Below are 20586 nucleotides of genomic sequence, written 5' to 3' on the forward strand. Positions count from 1 at the left end.
TCTTTCAGGCCAATAAAATGATGCAGCGGGTCCTGAAGGATGTAGAAATAGAATTTCTGCATCTTCTTCATCATTGAATATTGTTTTTACCAGTCCAAAGTACCAGTTACCATCATAATTTGCAGCCACATAGCAATTTATGGATGGTTCAACACGAACCCAATCGGAAGAAGAATGGAAAGAAAAGACTAAGGAGAGTTTTACACTATCTGTAGTCCTTCTAATTTCAAGGTTGTTTGTTGGAAGTGGTTTGAAGTTATGAAAACTTCTAGTTCCAGGAATGGTTCGGGTTGCTGAAAAATGTTTTTCTAGTTTTAACCATAGCAAATCAGCTTCTTTTTTGTCAATAAAGTGAAAATGAATGTTTTCAATATTTTTTTCACAAAACTTATACACATCAATTGCTGTCATTATTTGTTCTTTGTCTGAAAGCTGTAGACTGGCTTTCCTTAAAATTCTTTTAATAGTTCCTCGTAGGCCATCACAAATTGACTTCCCATGACTTGTTGCAAAAAAAGAGTGTTGGGCCTTCAAATTAAAGTCTCTCAAGTGTTCAGTCAAATTTTTAAAACTGTTTCTATTTTTGTACTGCCCAGCACAACCATCTGTAAAGTAGTGAACTGAGTCAATGTCAGTATGATGTAATGACAGCCACTTTGTAATTTCTTTTTGTACAAAGTTAACAAAACCAGTGTCATGTTCTTGGTCATCACTAATAAACAGTGGTTGGAAACAAAAACATTGTTTTCCTCATTTCTTAGAAAAACTCCAACTGGGTGTAGAGTACAACCACCTCTATTCCAGTGGTAACTTTGGATCTCATTTTGTATAACAAAGGAATAATTTTCACTGAAATCCATCACAATAATTGCTGTTTTGGGTGGTGGGTCTTCTTTCAATCTTTTAAAGGCTGCTGATTGGGATTTTGCTATAAACGAGTGTGGGGTGAGCTTTTCCAATGACCTAACCAATAAAGAAATGTAGTCTTCAACACTGATAGACTGTTAGATCATTTCTGCCCTGTCTGTGTTAACCCACTGACTGATTACAATTTCTTCTTCTAAATCATAATCTTCACTTAGTTTTTCAGTTAAGCACTCTGTTAGTGCAGTATTTGCAGGACAGCTGTTGCAATGATGTAGCATGAAGTTTTGGTTTTCTGTGTTGCACACAAGCATCTTAATTAGGTCTTTATAAGATTCTTCAATTTTCACAGCATCCAGTAATAGTTTAACATTCTGGTGGATACTGCGTACACATACAGTGTGTGTGCCTGCAGCACCAGCAAGGATACACCATTTAGGTCTCAAGAAACAAAATTTTGAAAATCCTACTTCTACCTCGGGATTCTCCCAGTTGAAAGAATAATAGAGTTCCCTCAAGTTACACAAAATGAGTCTTTTTTGCATGTACACATTTTTTTGAACACTTACTTTGTCTTTTGTTCCAGGTAGCACTCTGGAACTTTCATCGTTTTCATAAAAATCTGTTACAAGTCTTACTGTATTTTCAGAAAGAGTTTTACCTTTTTTTGGACCAGGAGTTTCAAAATACCCTTTTCAGATTTTAGCTTTCTAGCTTGTCGCACCATGTACTCACATACATTAAATTCTTTCATCACTTTATTTCGAGTCCAAGAATCTGGAGCCAAGGTCAGAATCTGGATTTTTCTAGACCTCCCAACAGATGAAATCCTCTCTTTCATAAGAGAAATCATTACATCAAAATCCTTTGCTTTCTCAACCACACTTTTATCTTCTTCGTCATCATCAGAACTTGGTGCATCATATTTTAATGCTTTTGAAACCACCTTTTTTGCAGTCTTTTCAATACTGCTAACCTTCCTTTTAAAATAAGACCCTTTACTTTGTTCTGACAAGCCATGAAGCTTTATCGGTGTTAAACCTAAATAATCAAGAGCAATGTTTGTTTGTACGAGGGATTCATTTCTGGATTCCAATGATTCTAATTCAACCATGACTTCATCATCTGTTTCACTTTCATTGACTTCAACTCTAAATTTTTCCTCACAAAAGTTACGGCATGTTGAGCAAAGCTTTTGTCCAGGTTTTATGCTAATATTTTTTGTCAGTAATTGCTTAGAAAGATCCAAGCCTACACATCTCAACGATTTTTTGATGGGCTTTTTGTGTTTTTTTAGTGGGTCTACACATGTTGTTTGATACTTTTCAAAAACATTTAAAAAGTAGTAGCTGTGGTGTGAACATATATTCTTAAATTCACACAGATTAATTCCAGATCGTAAGTGGATCAAATCTTTTTCTTCCTCACTCAATTCTGATACCGGTTGTAACTTTTTTGAAGGTGTGTAGGTTGTTTGGAAACAGTCAGATTTTTTAAATAACCCTACACTACAGGTTTGAATATCTGACATACTGATTTCACTTTTGGTCTGATTACTGTTCTGGTTACTTTTGTAGGATATTGGAAAAGAATCTCTGTAAACTAAGCAACAGTACTTACTGAGAGTTCGAATAAACTTAATAAAATACTATCCAAGCACTATTTAACACTGTAATAATTTTTTACTTCAAAACACAGGAGTAACAATACAAAATCCAAGTGTACATTGTTACTCCAAGAAGACAAAAACTTATTTTCAGTGTCTAAGTCACTTGGCATTTTTTATTTTTAAAATATAATTAATATTATTTTAAAAATTAGATAACTATTAAACTGGTTAAAAAGCCAACATAATTTTTCTTTTATCTAATAGCCTATACAATTAAGAGTATTTTAAAACAAATTTGAGCTTTCTATCAGGTCTGAGACTCTAGATATTGCAGTTTTTGTAAAACTAAACATCCGTTAGCTAAAAAAAAATATAAAAAACTTATAAATTTTTTTCATTTGGAAGAATTTAATATATCTTTATGGTAACTTTTTTAACATTTAGATATAATACACAAACTTATTCCAAAATTTCATACTGATATCTTGAGTATTCTTTAATATACAAATTTTTTTAGTTGTGAGGACACGTTTAAGTTACAATTTCCAACTGCTGAAACAAAGCCAAATCTAAAAACTTTAAAAATTTATAAAAAAAAACTATAAGAGATAGACCAAAAAAATTTACAAGTGCTTTCAGGATCATAAAAGAAGTAGTTGTACCAAGTTTCATCAAAATCTGACATGGTTGGTGTCAAGGCCTGGGTGACTTGACATGGAATGACCCTACTGCATACTGGTATGGTGGAGTATCAATCACTTGGAAACACTCTACATATAATGTAGTTACAAATGTTGGTTTGAGGAAGATATATTTGGAAGGTATTACACACACACACATAAAATTATAATTGTCTGAATCCATCACACACCAGGAACAAATTTTCATAGATACCCTGAATATGCTAGTACTAATAGTTTTAAGATACAGACATCACAAACATTTTGTAGCTGGTTATAACAACATAGACATAATGGAAAAGGAAGAATGTGCATCATTTATTAATTACAATAAGGTTACATTCCCAGTTTGCCTCAATATAATGAGTGCTTTATACAAGATGCCTCACACACTAGACCACTGTGTACAAATATCAGTTACTGACCTTTAAAGAGTACCAGTTTTGTATAGGTTGTCCTGATTTTATTTTCATGCAAAGCATCACTTATTCTCTTGGCTGCATGTTTTTGCCGTGTCAGGAGGTATCGTGTGGCAATTGCTTTAATCAGCAGTATCATATGATTGTCAAAGGGATGCTGATTTTTCATGTGGTCTGCTAACTCCTTAAACACTGGCTTGAATATGAATTCACTAAGCACCTCAGACACACATTTGGAAAACTGATTTTTCGAAGGAACTTTAGAATTACCTGTAGTATAGCACCTGAACACTTTTTCTGCACAGACACAGATGTCAACAACATCATTCGATAGTAAAACCAATCATCCCCTACTCTTTCTATGACTGAGAGAATAAGCAACATCGCTACCATCCCCTCTCAACACGGATAAACATGGTTCACATTTTAAGGTTTTCTCTAAGTGACGCACCACAAATCCAGCTACATATACTAGAATATGGACTGCCACTTCAGAGAGATAAATTCCAGTAACAAAGTAATCGTGGTCATTGTCAGTTGTCAATACACTATTTTCTGTGCTTAGTAACTGCCGCCGTTCCGAAGTGTTAGCCACTTTCTTCTTAAGTCGTCGCTTAGACTGCTGAAGAGTTTTAATTTGTTTTTTGTACTGATCAGTTTTTCTTATGAGGTGTTCACACTTCGTCTTCAGTTCCTCACTTTCAGAGGATGTCTGACTACGTTCTGGTGGTCCTGCGGTGTACTCAGGAACAAGAGCAGGAACTTCTTCATCCTGCACTCTGCTGACGGCAGCCAAAACTGAAGATGGAAAGGAAGAGCTCTCCTTCCGCAATGGTGGCTTTCTCTTCTTGTCTCCCTAAATGAAATAAACGGATGTAAAACATTAAGAACTGTTTTTAACAGATGGTTGAAGGTGTTACAGTCTTTGTCATGAACAGCATGTTACAGCCTACTAATTACTCCTATTCTTAGTACTTTCCAGAAATATAAATTCTATTTTTCCAGCAACTATTTATCTTGTTCATAAAATACTCATTACTCTAACAAAAACCGTTGTTGTGTTCAGCAGACAACTTGAAACGCCTCCCATGTGCGAAGCTACAATTAATACACACTTATTGAAAAAATATAAACTTTGAACATGTAAAATATTTCTGCTGGGGTGTCTTGTTTAACTATCACACTGTATCGCTAAGGGTGCTGTCAGTTAACAAGTTCTCAATACAACTGGTCAAAGCTTTTTAATCAATGATATCTTTCAATGGAGAATGTCAATGAATAGTGCATCAAACAAAAGAAATGTTCATTTGCTGTGCTTAACCCAAATACAGAGTTATATTTAACACAGCCCAAGTGTTAATTTCTGTGACTTCACTAAATAATTATACCAGACAAACTTGTTAGCTTCAGTAGTCTCATAATCTAAACAGCGAACCTGAATTTTCTTCTCAAATATTCTCGTGTGTGCAGAGGCTGATGCTCATCAAAAAGGAGTTTCATAAATTTGTTTCTACATGACAATGTGGAGAAACAGATTATCTCTTTATAACATACTGTGTAGCTGCAGAAACACTTCAGTGTTCCAGCACCTCCCCTCTTAAATTCTATATACAGCGTGGAATCATTCCTAGGCAAAAGCTATGTGTAAGGACCTAATCAGGTGGAAAGTGAAATTAATGTATTCAAATGACCTGAAGGAATCCTCCCAAAATCAAGATATATAAGTAAAACTAGAGCTGTATCAATTACTCCTAAAACATAACTGCCATTAACTAGCAAAGACAGTGCAATAAAAATGTTGTACAACACAGTAGACCAGACAAAGTGAGATGTTCACAAACTACTGCCTTAAATATTTACATAACTGATATAATTTACTTCAAACGTGTATTCCATTACTTTCGGGGTTAGAGCTAAATAATAGAAACTGAAAACTAAGTTAGCTATACCCTCCCTCCAAAGCCCCATAAATACATCTTGTTTGTAATACGTACTGGGACATTTCAGTTACGTTACAGTACTGGGAAACACTGTTCATTACCACCAATATTTACTGAAATACGGTACATAGAATGGCAAATCTACACAGTGTCCTGTTTAGGCCTCTATTTTACGCCAGTTAAATTAGTGTTAGCTTTTAATTTGGTACATGACGAAGACAAAGTGAGTTACTCAACACTTCGATTATCGACGATACATACGTATTATACTGAAACGTGAACTTGAAAACTAAGAATTTAATTCTTTTGTTAAAAGAAAAGAAAAAATTCCTTGACATCTATATTTATGTGCTGCTCCATGACTCTGCTGTCAATATCTTTATTCTTGGCTTGTGTATAACTTCTGTGTTTTTTCTTACAGTAAATGTTTTTTTCGTATCCAGGGTGTAATTACAAAGCTAATAAAATGTTTTCTTGCCTTTAAATAATATTTTTCATCAGGTTATGGGCCCAGGTACTGCTACGTTCAAATCGGGCGCGTAATTTGTCCCAGATTTCATTAGCATTCTTGCACGTTAAGACGAGTTCTGCAACAGGTTTACTTAGCGCACTTGCTATAAGACTTGCTGCCTTTGCGTCGTCCTTGAGCCATTCCACATACTTTTGTTCACTTGTCGCATCTTGCGGCAAACTCTACACGTTCACGTGTACTGTTAATAATATCTTCTAGTCCATATGAACGTAGCACCATAGAAATATGCCATTTCCATTTGGCCCAGTCGTCAGGTCCTTCAAGCTTATCAATGCTGACCTTATAATCGCCGCTAGCAGTCATGTTTCTTTACAAACATACGCTCATTTCAAATATTGTTTTAATTAAACTGTGTTGTTTGCCTTTACACGTGTACTGGTGAATTAATCCACACGGATGTAAATGGACCAATGAGCAGGAAATCTTTTGGAGGCAAGCATTATTATGTATGTTTCAAAGACGACTTTAGTAAATTTCGTCGAATTTTCTTTTTAAGACACAAAAGTGAAGTGTGTACTGTGCTTAAGCAGCTTTTAAATGAAGCACGAACTAATGGACATGTTGTCAAACAATTTAGATGTGATGGTGGCAAAGGATTTAACAATAAGAATGTCAGTGAACTGCTTGCAGACAGGGGAATAGAGCTACTGATTCCTCCTCCTTACACTCCTGAACAGAATGGTGTGGCTGAACAGGAAAATAGGACCATTGTTGAAGCTGCCCGGTCAATGCTAAATCCGAGTAAATTACCTAAAGGGTTGTGGGCAGAGACATGTAACACAGCAGTCTACCTAATAAATCGTACTGGAAAATCTTCAGTTGAAAATAAAACCCCTTATGAACTATGGTTTAATCGACCAGTAGGACGACTTGATCATCTCAGAATTTTTGGTACAGGCTGCTATGTTCACATTAACAAACAATTCCGTTCCAAGTTTGTTGATAAGGCAGTTTTTGGACGACTTGTTGGATATGTTAATGACAAAGATGGGTTCAGAGTTTGGATTCCATCTAAAAGAAAAGTGGTGTTGAGTCACGATGTAAAATTTAAGCCAGAAATTGTTTGTGATTTACATAGTGATCATGTTGAATTTGAAGTCCCTCGGGAAGAATTTAGTGATCCGAATTCATCTAAAGATGACCAATGTAAATCTCCTAGGCTGTACACTTCTGGAGGAAGCCAAACTCAAGAAAAACTTGGCACTCTCGATTCTAGAAAAAGTCAAGAGTCGAGTGAATCTGAAGAAAATAAAGAATTAACAGAATTTCTAAAAGCAGAAGCTGCTGAATCTTCTAATGAAGAGAAACAGAAGAATAAAAGACAACGAAGAAAACCAACCTGGATGGAAAGTGGTGAATTTTGTATGGCAACAAAAGTTGATGCACTTGGATACAAAGATCCAAACTGTTTTTCAGAAATATTGCAGTCAAACGAGAAGGAAGAATGGATGCAAGCTATTAGTGAAGAACTTCAATCACTTAAGGAAAACAATACCTGGGTGCTGGTTGACCGTCCGAAGAATGCCAAAGTATTGCAAAACCGCTGGGTTCTACGGCGAAAGGTCGCAGTCAATGGAGGTACTCGCTTTAAAGCCAGATTGGTTGCAAAAGGCTGTATTCAGAAAGCAGGAATTGATTATGACGACGCCTTTAGCCCTGTGGCACGTTATGACACCATACGAACTCTGTTGGCTGTAGCTGCTTCAAAGAAAATGCCGCTAGAACAATTCGATGTAAAGACAGCTTTTTTGAATGGAATACTTGAAGATGAAGTATATATGAAACAACCAGAAGGTTTCGAAGATGGTACAGGCCGAGTATGTTTCTTAAGAAAGAGTCTTTATGGGTTGAAGCATGCGCCACGTTGCTGGAACAAACGTTTTGTTGAGATCATGAAGAAAGTTGGTTTTTCAAACAGTGATGCAGACCAATGCCTATTTTATCGTAGACAAAATGGAAATAGCCTTTATGTGGCAATCTACGTTGATGATGGCCTGATTGTCGGCAGTAACAAGAAAGAAATTGCTGTTTTTATGGATGTTTTACAACATGAATTCGAAATAACAACTGGCAATCTTGACAATTTTCTTGGCATTAAAATAAAGCAATATGAAGATGGAGCAATAATGATAAGTCAAGAGAAATACACAGAAGAAATTCTGCAAAGATTTCGAATGGCAGAATGCAATACAATCTCAACTCCTATTGGACGTGAGGACAATAATCAAAACGAAGAAGTTTCGTCATCTGTACCCTACCGTGAAGCAATTGGTTGTCTCATGTACCTTTCAACAGTAACTCGTCCAGACATCACTTTTGCAGTCAATAAAGCTGCTCGAGCTATGGAGAAACCAACCACTGAAGACTGGAATAGAGTAAAGCGCATTTTCCGGTATTTGAAAGGGACCTTAAATTTTGGAATAGTATATAATAAAAAAGAAGAGTTAAAGATTTATGCTGATGCAGATTTCGCAGGTGATAACCGGACAAGGCGCTCAACAACTGGAATTCTTGCAAAGTACTCAGGTGGTGCAGTGTCATGGACAAGTCAGTTGCAGAAAGTAGTGGCCACATCCACAACCGAGGCGGAAATAATTGCAGCTAGTGAAGGAGCAAAAGAGTTAGTTTGGTTACGTCGTCTGCTATCAGAATTAGTGGAAATGTCAGGGCAGCCTCCAGTTCTTTACATTGACAATGCTAGTGCATTGAAGTTGGCAAAAAATCCAGAATATCATCGACGTTCTAGACATATAGAGGTCCGACATTTCTATGTTCGTGAAAGATATCTGAAAGGTGAGATTTTCTTGGAACACATTGATGGACACAACCAGTTGGCAGATATTTTGACGAAACCTCTTGAACGAGTTCGATTTAATTTTCTATGTTCAGAAATTGGCATGCAAGAGACAAAGCAATAATTTCATGATTTTTTCTTTTGGAGGAAGTGTTAAAAGAAAAGAAAAAATTCCTTGACGTCTATATTTATGTGCTGCTCCATGACTCTGCTGTCAATATCTTTATTCTTGGCTTGTGTGTAACTTCTGTGTTTTTTCTTACAGTAAATGTTTTTTTCGTATCCAGGGTGTAATTACAAAGCTAATAAAATGTTTTCTTGCCTTTAAATAATATTTTTCATCATCTTTGAATTAACATACCTTTTGCAAATGTTTTGGGCTTGTAGGGAAAACTGATGGTACAGCATTTTCTCGGAGCCTTACTGTTGAAAGGGAAGTTCTGTCTATGTCCTCTTCTCGGAAATGCTGAGAACATATAGTGCTCCATTTAGACGCACGCCAGTTCTTCCTCCTCACGGCATTCTCCCACAGAGCTTTCCGACTTTCATTTTTAGGAAATCTAGAATCATACAGGAGAAAAACACGCTATAGTACAAGTACCGATGTAGCACACGTTCATTCACAATGAAGTTGTAAAATCACACTTAACGAGACAACTTACACATGAAATGTTATTCCCTTCGATTTCGCATCACAATCAGAACGATTCGTACATCCGAACACCACACAAGTCACCATAATAGCGCAAAATCCTTCCAAAAGCGAGCGACAAGCCTATGCACACAAGCTTACAGCAGCAATGTTTTGGTCGGATTGAGATGGCTACCCTCGGCTTCACATAGCTTCGCAGCTGTGACGTCACGGCGTCTCCCTCTATTCTTACCTCCATGGTTCGGACCATATTCTACCTCCATGGTTCTGACAGCACTCATCTCACCCACAGAAATCTCTGCCTAAGATAACCCTCTGACGAATTCGTGTTTGTCACAGAGTTTTATGGTTAGGGTCCAGTTAATAGTGCGGGAAAACATGACACAATTAGCACAGCAGTGATTACTGCAGAAACCTTAGTGGGTGATGTATTCGGGATGCGAACTAGTAATTTTGGAAAATAGTCCTATATATTTACGAAAACTGAAGAGTTCAAATCTAGCAAATGAGATATGTTGTGTATTAATCGAAATATTTCTGGTTGTTACTTAGAGACCCTGTTCTTCCTTTTGTTGTAATCTTGCTTAATTTCGAGTTGACACATCCTGCTACTGTTCTTTGAACTGCCCAAGTAAGTTCATAACTTAACTGCAGTGTCACAGCAACTACAGTTCTTTATGGAGCCATCGAATAAATTGTAACATTATGCATTACCACTAAACACCTATTACACTTCCATGTGAACACCAGACGTTTTGTTTGCGAAATACTGCCTTACCGTCGACGTTCTTTTATTTTTGCCTATAAACCAAGCGGGAAACTTCACACGGGGGTGCTAGTTATCTTCTGGGAAAAGTTAATATGTTGAAAATCCAAATTTTGATTAGAAACTTCCGTCGATGAATTTTACAGGAAAATTGTCAAAAATGATATTGTTAAGGATTTTCTATTAATGCACTTTACAGTGTAATCACTAGAATTAAATCACAAACAGGGAAATCCCAATGAATTCTCAATGTTGGCAACATATCAAAAATTAGACGCTTGAATTTCTTGATTCGCAATTGCTCTGCGGGTTGAGTACCCGCAAGTGCACGAAATCGTGATGCCTGTGGGAATTTGGTGTGTTTGTTAGAGGCTTTGCATCGCATTCGACATGTAAACAGTAGTCAATGCGATGTATGATTCTGGTGTAGTCCGTCACACTTACAAAATTGCGTACAGTTTAAGGAGGCATGGATCTCGTTCCCGTAAAAATAAAAGTTCGTCAAGAAATTTACCATCATAGTTCGTAAATACGGCATAATGACGAATTCTGCGTTACTTAACTAATGTTTTAAAATTTATTATACCTTGAGAAAGTGTCGGCTGGGGAGAAACACGAGAATGATCAAAGAAAAATACGGCGATTCGGACACAGCTACTAGTCCGGTCATTCTCGATTTAGAGAATTGGATGTTAGACCTTCCAGAAGAGTTGCAAAATTTGCCGATAATATGTCTGGCAATACCAGGTACATAAACTTTTTTCTCCTCTGAATAATATGTATGGAAAGTTGTGAATGACTAACGAATATACATTAGACTTTTTTTGTAGGCTGTATTAATCTTCCATTGAAGGTTACCTATAATTTGTTTATAAAAATATTTTATAATAGTGTTCTGGTAAATCCAATGAAATTTCGAAACCCAAGTATAATACAATTTGAAATACTGACGTTTTTCATCGTTGCTGAAAATTGGTGGTTCCAGAATTTTTATTTTGCGTCTTTCATACAGCATTTGGTATATTTTTCACGACTGTACCATGTACATTGTACTTTAATTCAAAATGTAACTGCCCTTCCTTTGAAGATATTTTGTGTTGCAAGAGCATTGATTATTGAACTGTGAAGTTAACATTATTTCTGTTAGCTATCTGTTTTTTCAGTCACTCATTCTTATCAGCTTTAGTGACTGTTAGCCATGCAAGTGCCCTAGGTATTCATACCAGTTTGCTGGTCATATTTTTTTCAATTTTGTGTACCCCCTTTAAATGAGAGCCAATCTGCAAAGTGCATCACGTTGCTTACATAATCTGTTATATTCTATTTTCAGCTGAAAAGCAGTCTACGGTGTCAAGAAGAGGCAGTGTATCACACTATAATACTCATTTAATGTGATACGTATTCCACAGGATCATTTCCTCAGATGGTGATTTTTCTGAACTCTTACTTATCCTGTGGTACATTTAGCATGCCTGTTAAGACTTCAATCACATGTGTGTTGTTTAATTTTATTCATTATTTTTTTAACTTCTGTCTACTCATGAGTAGACTATCTTCTGTTGCCATTATACATATTTTGTGTTCATTTCTTTCCACACGTTGGACTCTATTTTGAGCATGCAGTTGAGTTCTGTAGTAGCAGCACTGGGCTGTCCCCTAAAATATCTTTTCTATAGATGCTAGTTTTAGAATTCATCCTTTTGAATACTTCACATTACTTTCTTTGCCTGTAACATGATTCGCCTTTTTCTTCTTCATATTCTATCCAGCCTCTCATGACATCAAAGATATCATCATTTATTGATGTACGGAACAGCCAAGTATTACCCTCTGAATGAAGTCTGATTCTGCTGATAAGGAATATTGAGAATGTTACTGTTACCAACTCCGGCAACAGCTCTGTTAATTTGTTATTATTTGGCAGGTACTCATGACTCCGGTAGCAGCTCTATTACTCGAATGTCACCCATTGCCCCGGATTCAGGACCCCTTGTGCGGAGATTGGGGAAGATATTTGGACCAATTGTTAAATTCCTGGTTTATAACTGGGTTGTAACTCAGCAAACCTCTCTTACTGAACAACTGAAATATGGTATCAGGTAATCACTGCAAATGTAACAACATGTAAAGCTCTGTAATAATGTGTAATTTCGAACACTGGAGGTTTTTAAGTAGGTGACAACACTTGCTTTCATATTTTCTTTAAGTAATATTTATCTTTCACTGTGTCTTTCTCATTCTTTAAACTGAGATGTTATTTTCGGTAACAACAAAGTTGTTTTGACCTTAGTGACTATGAGCCTATTTTTAGACAATTCAGCCAGAAAATTAATAAAAGGTGCCTTGTGTAGAAATAGCTGCTACATAATTCTCAAGTGAAGGTGTATTAAAATGGTCAGTGTTTTAAATAAAATAGTCAGATTCCCACAATACTGCATAATAACTTGTTCCTGACTATCTAGAAATGTCTCTATCACTCATTCAATCTCTTCATTTTCTTGGATCACTTATTGCATTCAACATCCAGTAGGCCCCAGCATATACCAACAACAACAATAAAAATTGTAACAGCACGATTGCTATAGGGGGAAGCAATATATATTAAAGTGTCAACATAGCTCACAAGCATATATTTGTACTGCCTTTTGTGCCATGACTTTAACTACTGAACGTCCCATTTATATGAATGGACAGGTAGAATTCGACCATGGCAATTTGTAGTACTTGGTTGCCCACCATGCACCTTAATGTTACATGTGTGCTATTTATTGTTCAACCCACATCATGTAGATACCCACACTGTCTTCCATCATAGGTTGAAATGATATGCTTCACTGTGTAAATAAGTGAGTGACTGCATGTGAAGTGTGTTGTACATTTATTGTTTGAGATAGAAATGAAAGTGAAACATAATGTCTGCCTGTGGTTTACAGATACCAAAGAACCGTCAGATAAGTTACTTATATTTTTTTCTAAAAATATTGCTCCTTTGTTCATCTGAATACCATTGGAGAATAAGTGGACCCTCATTTCAGTTAGTGTATTAATTTGTTCTGGTGTTTGGCTTTGAGAAGCAAAAATTAGCAATCCACATTTTTCTTGTGCTCATTCATGATTTGTCCTAATTTTTGCTACAGTACTCACTTTTTATGAGCATAATCTGTGGTACTCCATCAGTACACACAATTTTAAATTAATTAAAAATTCCCAGTGAGTAAAGGAAGTTGTTATGTCCCTATAGTTTCTTGGCAAAATATATTTTTTATGCAATAAGAGCAAATTTATATATGTTTATTTTTTACAGTGGTTCAGGGTACTGTTTTATTCAAAGATTTAAAATTGTCATGTTTCATGCTAAGAATTTATTTGTAGTGGCTTGTAAAATATATACATTTGTTCTCTCTTTGTAACAGGTATTTTGATTTGCGAGTTGCAACAAAAAAGAACTGTAAGGAACTTTACTTTGTACATGGTTTGTACGGCAGTGAGATAAGTTCACTGTTACAAGAAGTGCGTGCATTTCTTGACACACATCAAGGAGAAGTGGTGATTCTTGACTTCCAACATTTTTATAATTTCTCAATTGAAGATCATAGTCAGCTTGTATCACTTTTGGATTGTGTCTTTAATGGTATGATCTGTCCAGCTATTAGTGATGTGAAAAGTATTAGTCTTTCTTGGATGAGAGAGAAAGGGTTCCAAGTGATTGTAATATACAGGGATGCTGCAGGGCAAGGGTTTTGGCCAGCGCGGCGCTGGCCTACTCCCTGGCCAGATACGACATCCCCACAGAAGATGCTTACCTTCCTCACAGAGACACTGAATCGTCGTCCAGCAGGGTCTGGGTTTGTTAGTCAGTGTGTACTTACACCCAATATAAAGTTTGTACTGTGTAATCCATTATCCACATTGAAGAAAACGTGCGGTGAACCGTGCAACCGAGCTGTACTGCCTTGGATAGAAAAACAGTGCCCTGGTCCTGCTGGAATCAATGTCATAATAGCTGACTTCGTACACGCCAAAGGTTTCCCATTCACAGAGACAGTTATCCTGCTTAACCTCAGACTGTTGCAAAATAATCGAGAATCTGAGAAGACCAACTACGAAATGGAAATTTATAGCTCAGAAAATTAATATTGCAGACATGTGGGACAGCCGAAGTCAAGCACACAAAGAACTTTAAGGTATAGCGTATATACTTGTCTGCCCCTATAGATAGAACTAATATTTATCTTGAAAAGAAGCCACTGATATGCAAAAAATGGCTTTTCTTGATCTTTGTATGTAAATAAGCACAAATAAAGGTATTAATCTTCACATGTTATTGAATAATAATAATAATATTAATAATAATGATGGGTGTATGTAAAAAACACACACACACACACAGTCATAATTTATGTAACTTAATAATTCATTCAAAGCAGTTATATGGGGCATTCCATGGTGACTCACGTTACATTTTGAAATAATCGGTGTTTTGTTATGTTATCAATCTTTAAACCCATATTTTCTTTTGTAAATCATCATTACAAATTGTTATTCAGGCAAAGATTTTGAAGTGTTGTTTAAGCAGGGAAGGGCATTAAAATTAAAGAACAAGAATGTAATTTATCTTATGACTCATGTTACAAATTTGGGACATCCAATTTCTAATGTGCATTTTAGGTCAAAAGTGTCCTCGAAATATTGGGAGTATGGTTTTTATCACAGAAAATGTGTATTAGGTTGGCATTCAAATGACAGTTAAAAATTTCTAAAATTATTTATACCCTGTGAAATATTGTGATGTATTGAAAAAGGCGTGTGACTCAACGTTACGTAACTCATGTTACTTGCTACTTTTTTCCTGCTAGCAGAGATATGAAAATAAGAAATGAGGTAAACTTAACCTTAACATTTCACTTTTCAAACACTATGAAAAATTATAAGAGCATGACATCTGGGAAAATGAACTGTAATTTCAATTAAAAGTCAGAGAACTGAAAATATCCTCTTGCATTTAAATCAAGTGGATTAATTTTCTTTATAATTTCATCACATTTTACAGGCCATTGCACAGATTAAGTAAGAATTTCCAAAAACTGCATGTACTTCTCCAGCATTGAATTTACTGTCTTATCCTACTTTTTACCAGTCTCCACTTTTCACACTTTCTATAGTTTCTACAGTACGATGATCTGCAGTAGCAAAATTGTTTGGAGAAAGCAGATATGTTTGTAGTATTCCTTTCTTGTGGTGATAGCAGTCAATGCTCTTTATGTTTGGTACTGAAGAAAATGTTTGAGCCAGATTAAGTATTACATTGATCCCTTGAATTTCGTGAATAGACACATGAAAAACCTGCATAGTTGTGGTACTTGCAGCTACCTGAGCAAAAGTTGATGCATCACCTACCATGAATTTTCGCTTTTTTTTTTTTTTTTTTTTCTGCATTCCCCAGTAGCCATTCCACAACTTCACCAATTCCATCAATGGCTTTTTTACCATGGGATGTGTAAAATAAATTTCAATAGCTTTCCACATTATGAAATGATGAAATTAAGGTACAGCAGCAGTAATATATTTGTTTTTAAATTGTGAGGCAGGTCTATCTGACCAGATTGAAACTACCTTCACATTTTCACAGGTATAGTTGACAGTACGTTGCTAATGTAAGCAATTGCAGCATTCGAGCCATGGCGTTATCTAGCACTAAGTGACTTATATGGTGATAAACTTGCTTTACTAGGTTGCTGATCTTGCATCTTATGTTTCCTGTGTTTTCTGACTCTCTCCCTATTTTTAGCTCTTCTTCTAATAACAGCCGTTGCATATGTTGACTCAAATGTAGAAACTTTTGTTTCTGCCTCTGCTGCCCTTTTCGAGCTTCTTCCAGATGCTGCTTCTTAAATTCTTCATATTTTCCTTTATTCTTTAACTTTTCCCTCCTCCTACTGTCTTTCTGCTGCTTCTAAGGGCGTCCTCTTCTTCTAATCGTAAAATAATACAACTGTGACTCAGATTACGTGACTCGTGTTTTCTGTTTTTACAATATTGGTTGAAATTGGGAAATTTTTAGTAGTGATACTAGTTCCACATTCACATTAAGAAGTACATTACTGAACAAGATAGTTATTTCTAATATCTCTATTTGTATAAAAACTTAATTACATAAAAGTTCATGCTGTTGTATTATATTGTTTACCCAAACCTATAATTTCCCTACTTCAGTTTTAAACACTCTATGCAATACATTAAGGTATGTAACAGTAATATAAATGATATTCTAATTCTTACCTGCCAACGAGTTGAAATGAAGGTCCAAATCTCCAATAACTCACTCTCATTACATGAAAAATGTATGGTGTCATAAAAATGGCCACAAATTATGGAGGGAAAGCAATAATGGGTCACAAACCATTGTTGCCATACAGTAAAAAGTCCAGCCCTTTCAAAAAAAATGTATAAAGTACCAAATTTTAAACTTTTAAATATTGTACGTGTGTCCTACGTTACATGGAATATCTCCTATGATTCATTTTAGCTTCTGTTGCAGTGCCATTTTTTGGCTTGGTTAGACCAAAAATTCAAAGGTCAGGGGTTCAATAATCCCTGTCGAAAGACTTTCAGGTTCCCCTATAACTAGCAGTTACCTTCAAAGACCTGATGGAGACAAGTGTATACCATCCCTAATAAAACCATACCCAATAAAGCAGTGTGATGTTAAAATCTTTCGGAGGGTTGACGACAACTTTTCCACAAGTATCAATAAAGGTATTGTTTGCTGAGAAAATGAAAACTGACATCCACTTTTAAATTCTGAAACTAATCTAACAGTTATTTACTGTAATTAAATCAGTAAAAAAGAAACCATGAAATACAAATCTTTCAACAAGTGTAGAAATTCATTTTATTACTTTCTTGAATTACTACCATCATAATAGATTTGACCTTCATTGGGTGAATACCGGCTTGACAAAGTTGTGTTGGACTAGCAGATGACTGGTCATGCTGTTACTTATGTCTGTAAGTCAGTGCTAAATATTCTACATGATTAGCAGAGGTAATCCTACAGCCAGTGGCAGTACAGAAAAACCTAAGAATGGGCACTAAAGATATCTTGAGCTACCTTTACTTTTACTGTAATAAAAAATAATAGTCACATGCAAAGTTTAAGAAAGTTTCATTTCAACTAATTATACACATATACAAGACACTGCCATCTTATGATATAAAAAAGTTACAGTTGTGGTTCTCTTCCTTAAATGATGACTTCTATGTGCCTATTCTTCCAGGCAAATTGTTTAATTACATCATCAATAGGACAATCAATGTCAGGGTGAGTGTTCAACAGAGCTAAGCCATTAAGTCGGTCCTCCTCCATTGTTGATGTCAGCCATGTCTTTGTACGCAGCAATCTTCAAAAATTTCTTTCTACTGTAGTAATAGATGCAGGTAGACAAGCATATACAGGGTGGTTCAAAAAGAATACCACAACTTTAAAAATGTGTATTTAATGAAAGAAACATAATATAACCTTCTGTTATACATCATTACAAAGAGTATTTAAAAAGGTTTTTTTTTTTTCACTCAAAAACAAGTTCAGAGATGTTCAATATGGCCCCCTCCAGACACACGAGCAATATCAACCTGATACTCCAACTCGTTCCACACTCTCTGTAGCATATCAGGCGTAACAGTTTGGATAGCTGCTGTTATTTCTCGTTTCAAATCAATGGTGGCTGGGAGAGGTGGCAGAGACACCATATCCTTAACATACCCCCATAAGAAAAAATCGCAGGGGGTAAGGTCAGGGCTTCTTGGAGGCCAGTGATGACACGCTCTGTCACGGGCTGCCTGGCGGCCGATCCATCGCCTCGGGTAGGTGACGTTCAGGACAGATAAGTGCCAATGTGGTGGCGCTCCATCATGCTGAAATATGAATTGTTGTGCTTCTTGTTCGAGCTGAGGGAACAGCCAATTCTCTAACATCTCCAGATACTGTAGTCCAGTTGCAGTAGCACCTTCGAAGAAAAAGGGACCAAAAACTTTATTGGCTGAAATGGCGAACAAATGTACAACTAAATGAAACTTTATAGCTCCCTTAATTCGCTGACAGATAGTGCTTAGCTCTGCCTTTTGTCGTTGCAGAGTTTTAAATTCCTAAAGTTGTGGTATTCTTTTTGAATCACCTTGTATTTTGAACAGCATGTGCAAATTGGATAGTGAGCTCTACGACAAATAGACAACACTTGCATAACTGAATCACGGTCATTAAGGGCACTTGTGCTCGTTTCCTTGTATTGAAGAATCTCCCCATTAGTCTCTTTTTAATCACAATGAATGATTATTCTTCAAAGAATGGTAGTTCAGTTAAGCACTGATTCAATTTGTGCCAGATCATTACAATCATGTTTCAGCAGTTGTGAGGGCAAAAGTATGTTGAATTTTAAATGATAAATATTTTCTTCAGCAAAATGCTCGTGTGAGTAGTAACATTGCCCAGTGTTGGAATAAAAACAGTTCTTTTCCAATATGTCATAGCATCATTGTTATGATCACAGTTTTTGCCAGGCAGAAACGTATAAAATACGATGACGCAGAAGCACATGCTACATAGGAAAGTACAACTACTTGATAACTAGATTCAGTCAAGTCGACTGATTAAAGAAATGAACAAATAGTGTGTGGGCTAATTGATGGCAATGCAGGCGGCCCTGCAAGGGGGGTGGGAGTGGGAGTGTCCCCCTTATATATCCGCCACTGCCTACAGCAAGTACTGGTACATAAAGTTTGTCGTCTGGCTCTCTTAAATAGTCAAAGATAAATGCCCACATCATGAAAGTTTCTCTGCCTGTTGTTAATGACAATTAGCTTTGACTGCACTGGACTCTTGCAATCTGCTGCCTATATTTTACCATATCTAACTTTACAGCTTACTCACCTTTTACAGAAATGCCAATAAATAAATCAATTTCCTCAAAAAAAATTACAACTGATCTTGGCATATTTATCATACTTCCAGTGTTTATTGTATATATTTAACAGCAGCACACAAACAGATCCAAATATATTCTTAGGTTGTATTCATCTGATGAGTTTTGTATAATCTTTTGGTTTGCTGGTGAAGTTTTAGGCCAACTGGTGCCTTAAATTCCCTTGATGATACTTGTTAGCACTTTTTTCCCTCCTTCCTCACTCATGCTGTGGTACAAATCTGTCTAACTGTTGTCATTTTGGTAGGTCTCTTGTCAAGTGTCAGTGTGACTGTAGTTGCATTTGCATAACAATCCAAGAAATCTGTGTATGCATGGTGATAGGTGAATAGAGAATTTCAGTGCTGCTTCTTCATGTGACATTTGGACAAAATACCGAAAGCATTGCTCTTTCTTATAGAAACACGCACACAGGTGTTTTTTTTTTCCATTTACATGGAAATATACTGACTAACATTAATCTCAAAGAATATCTGACAAAATTATTAAACGAAGGATATTTCAGGTTGGGATATCAATATAAGGAAAAGGAATAGATTGCTACTCACAGTTAAGATGGCACACTGTAAAGACTGTTACACATTTAGCTTTTGACCTAAGCTTACTTCAAAAAAGGAAACACACACACATTTGTCCAAACAAATTAGTACACCTCACATACACATGATGCCACCTCCGGTGGCTCGAACCAGAATGCAATTGTCAGGTCAATGAAAGCCTTCACCCAATATCACCCTGGACTGGAACAGCTGAACCACATCCTTTGTCAGGAATTTGATTACATATCATCATGCCCTGAAATGAGGGACATCCTAACTAAGATTCTTCCCGATCCCTCCTAAAATGGTGTTACATTGCCCACCCCACCTCCACAACTTCCTAGTCTATCCTTATGCCAATCCCAATCCCTTGCTACAAGGATCATATCCAAACCTATCCCATCCACTCATCCAGCACTTCCTATTGCAGTCCTGTCACAGGATTATCCTACCCCAAAAGAGGGCAGGCTGCCTGTGACAGTAGCCTTGTCATATACCACCTCTGCTGTAACCATCACACAGCTTTTTATGTTGGTGTGACTCCCAACCAGCTGTCCACAAGGATGAATGACCACTGCCAAACTATGACCAGGAGGAAAGTAGACCACACTGTGGCACAACATCCAGCTGAGCATTTCAATGGCTGCTTCACAATCCAGGCCATTTGGATCCTCCCCACCAGCACCAGATTTTCTGAACTGTGCAAATGGGAGTTATCCTTAAAACACATTCTCTGCTACCAAAATTATCCCGGCCCTAACCTAAGATTACTGTGTCCACACTCTCCACCCAACAGTTTGACCCCTCTGTCCT

The 20586-nt window shown here is 36.5% G+C and overlaps 1 protein-coding gene across 1 annotated transcript; it reads left to right on the forward strand.

Annotated features, from left to right (window-relative positions):
* Nucleotides 1-10341: 10341 nt before the first annotated feature.
* LOC124595798 (PI-PLC X domain-containing protein 3) lies at nt 10342-14573 on the forward strand. Its single transcript, XM_047134686.1, has 3 exons — nt 10342-11003; nt 12181-12355; nt 13670-14573. Exons 1-3 carry the CDS (start codon nt 10877-10879, stop codon nt 14388-14390), a joined length of 1023 nt encoding a protein of 340 aa, XP_046990642.1. The 5' UTR covers nt 10342-10876; the 3' UTR covers nt 14391-14573.
* Nucleotides 14574-20586: the final 6013 nt, after the last annotated feature.

The sequence above is a fragment of the Schistocerca americana genome, chromosome 2 (assembly GCF_021461395.2).
Source record: "Schistocerca americana isolate TAMUIC-IGC-003095 chromosome 2, iqSchAmer2.1, whole genome shotgun sequence".
In the NCBI taxonomy this organism is placed as follows: domain Eukaryota; kingdom Metazoa; phylum Arthropoda; class Insecta; order Orthoptera; family Acrididae; genus Schistocerca; species Schistocerca americana.

Excerpts from the sequence above, each read along its gene's own strand:
- LOC124595798 (XM_047134686.1), top strand. The coding sequence starts at position 10,877 with ATGATCAAAGAAAAATACGGCGATTCGGACACAGCTACTAGTCCGGTC. Across the intron at positions 11,004-12,180 it reads AATATGTCTGGCAATACCAG|GTACTCATGACTCCGGTAGC; the intron begins GTACATAAACTT and ends ATTATTTGGCAG. Across the intron at positions 12,356-13,669 it reads CAACTGAAATATGGTATCAG|GTATTTTGATTTGCGAGTTG; the intron begins GTAATCACTGCA and ends TCTTTGTAACAG.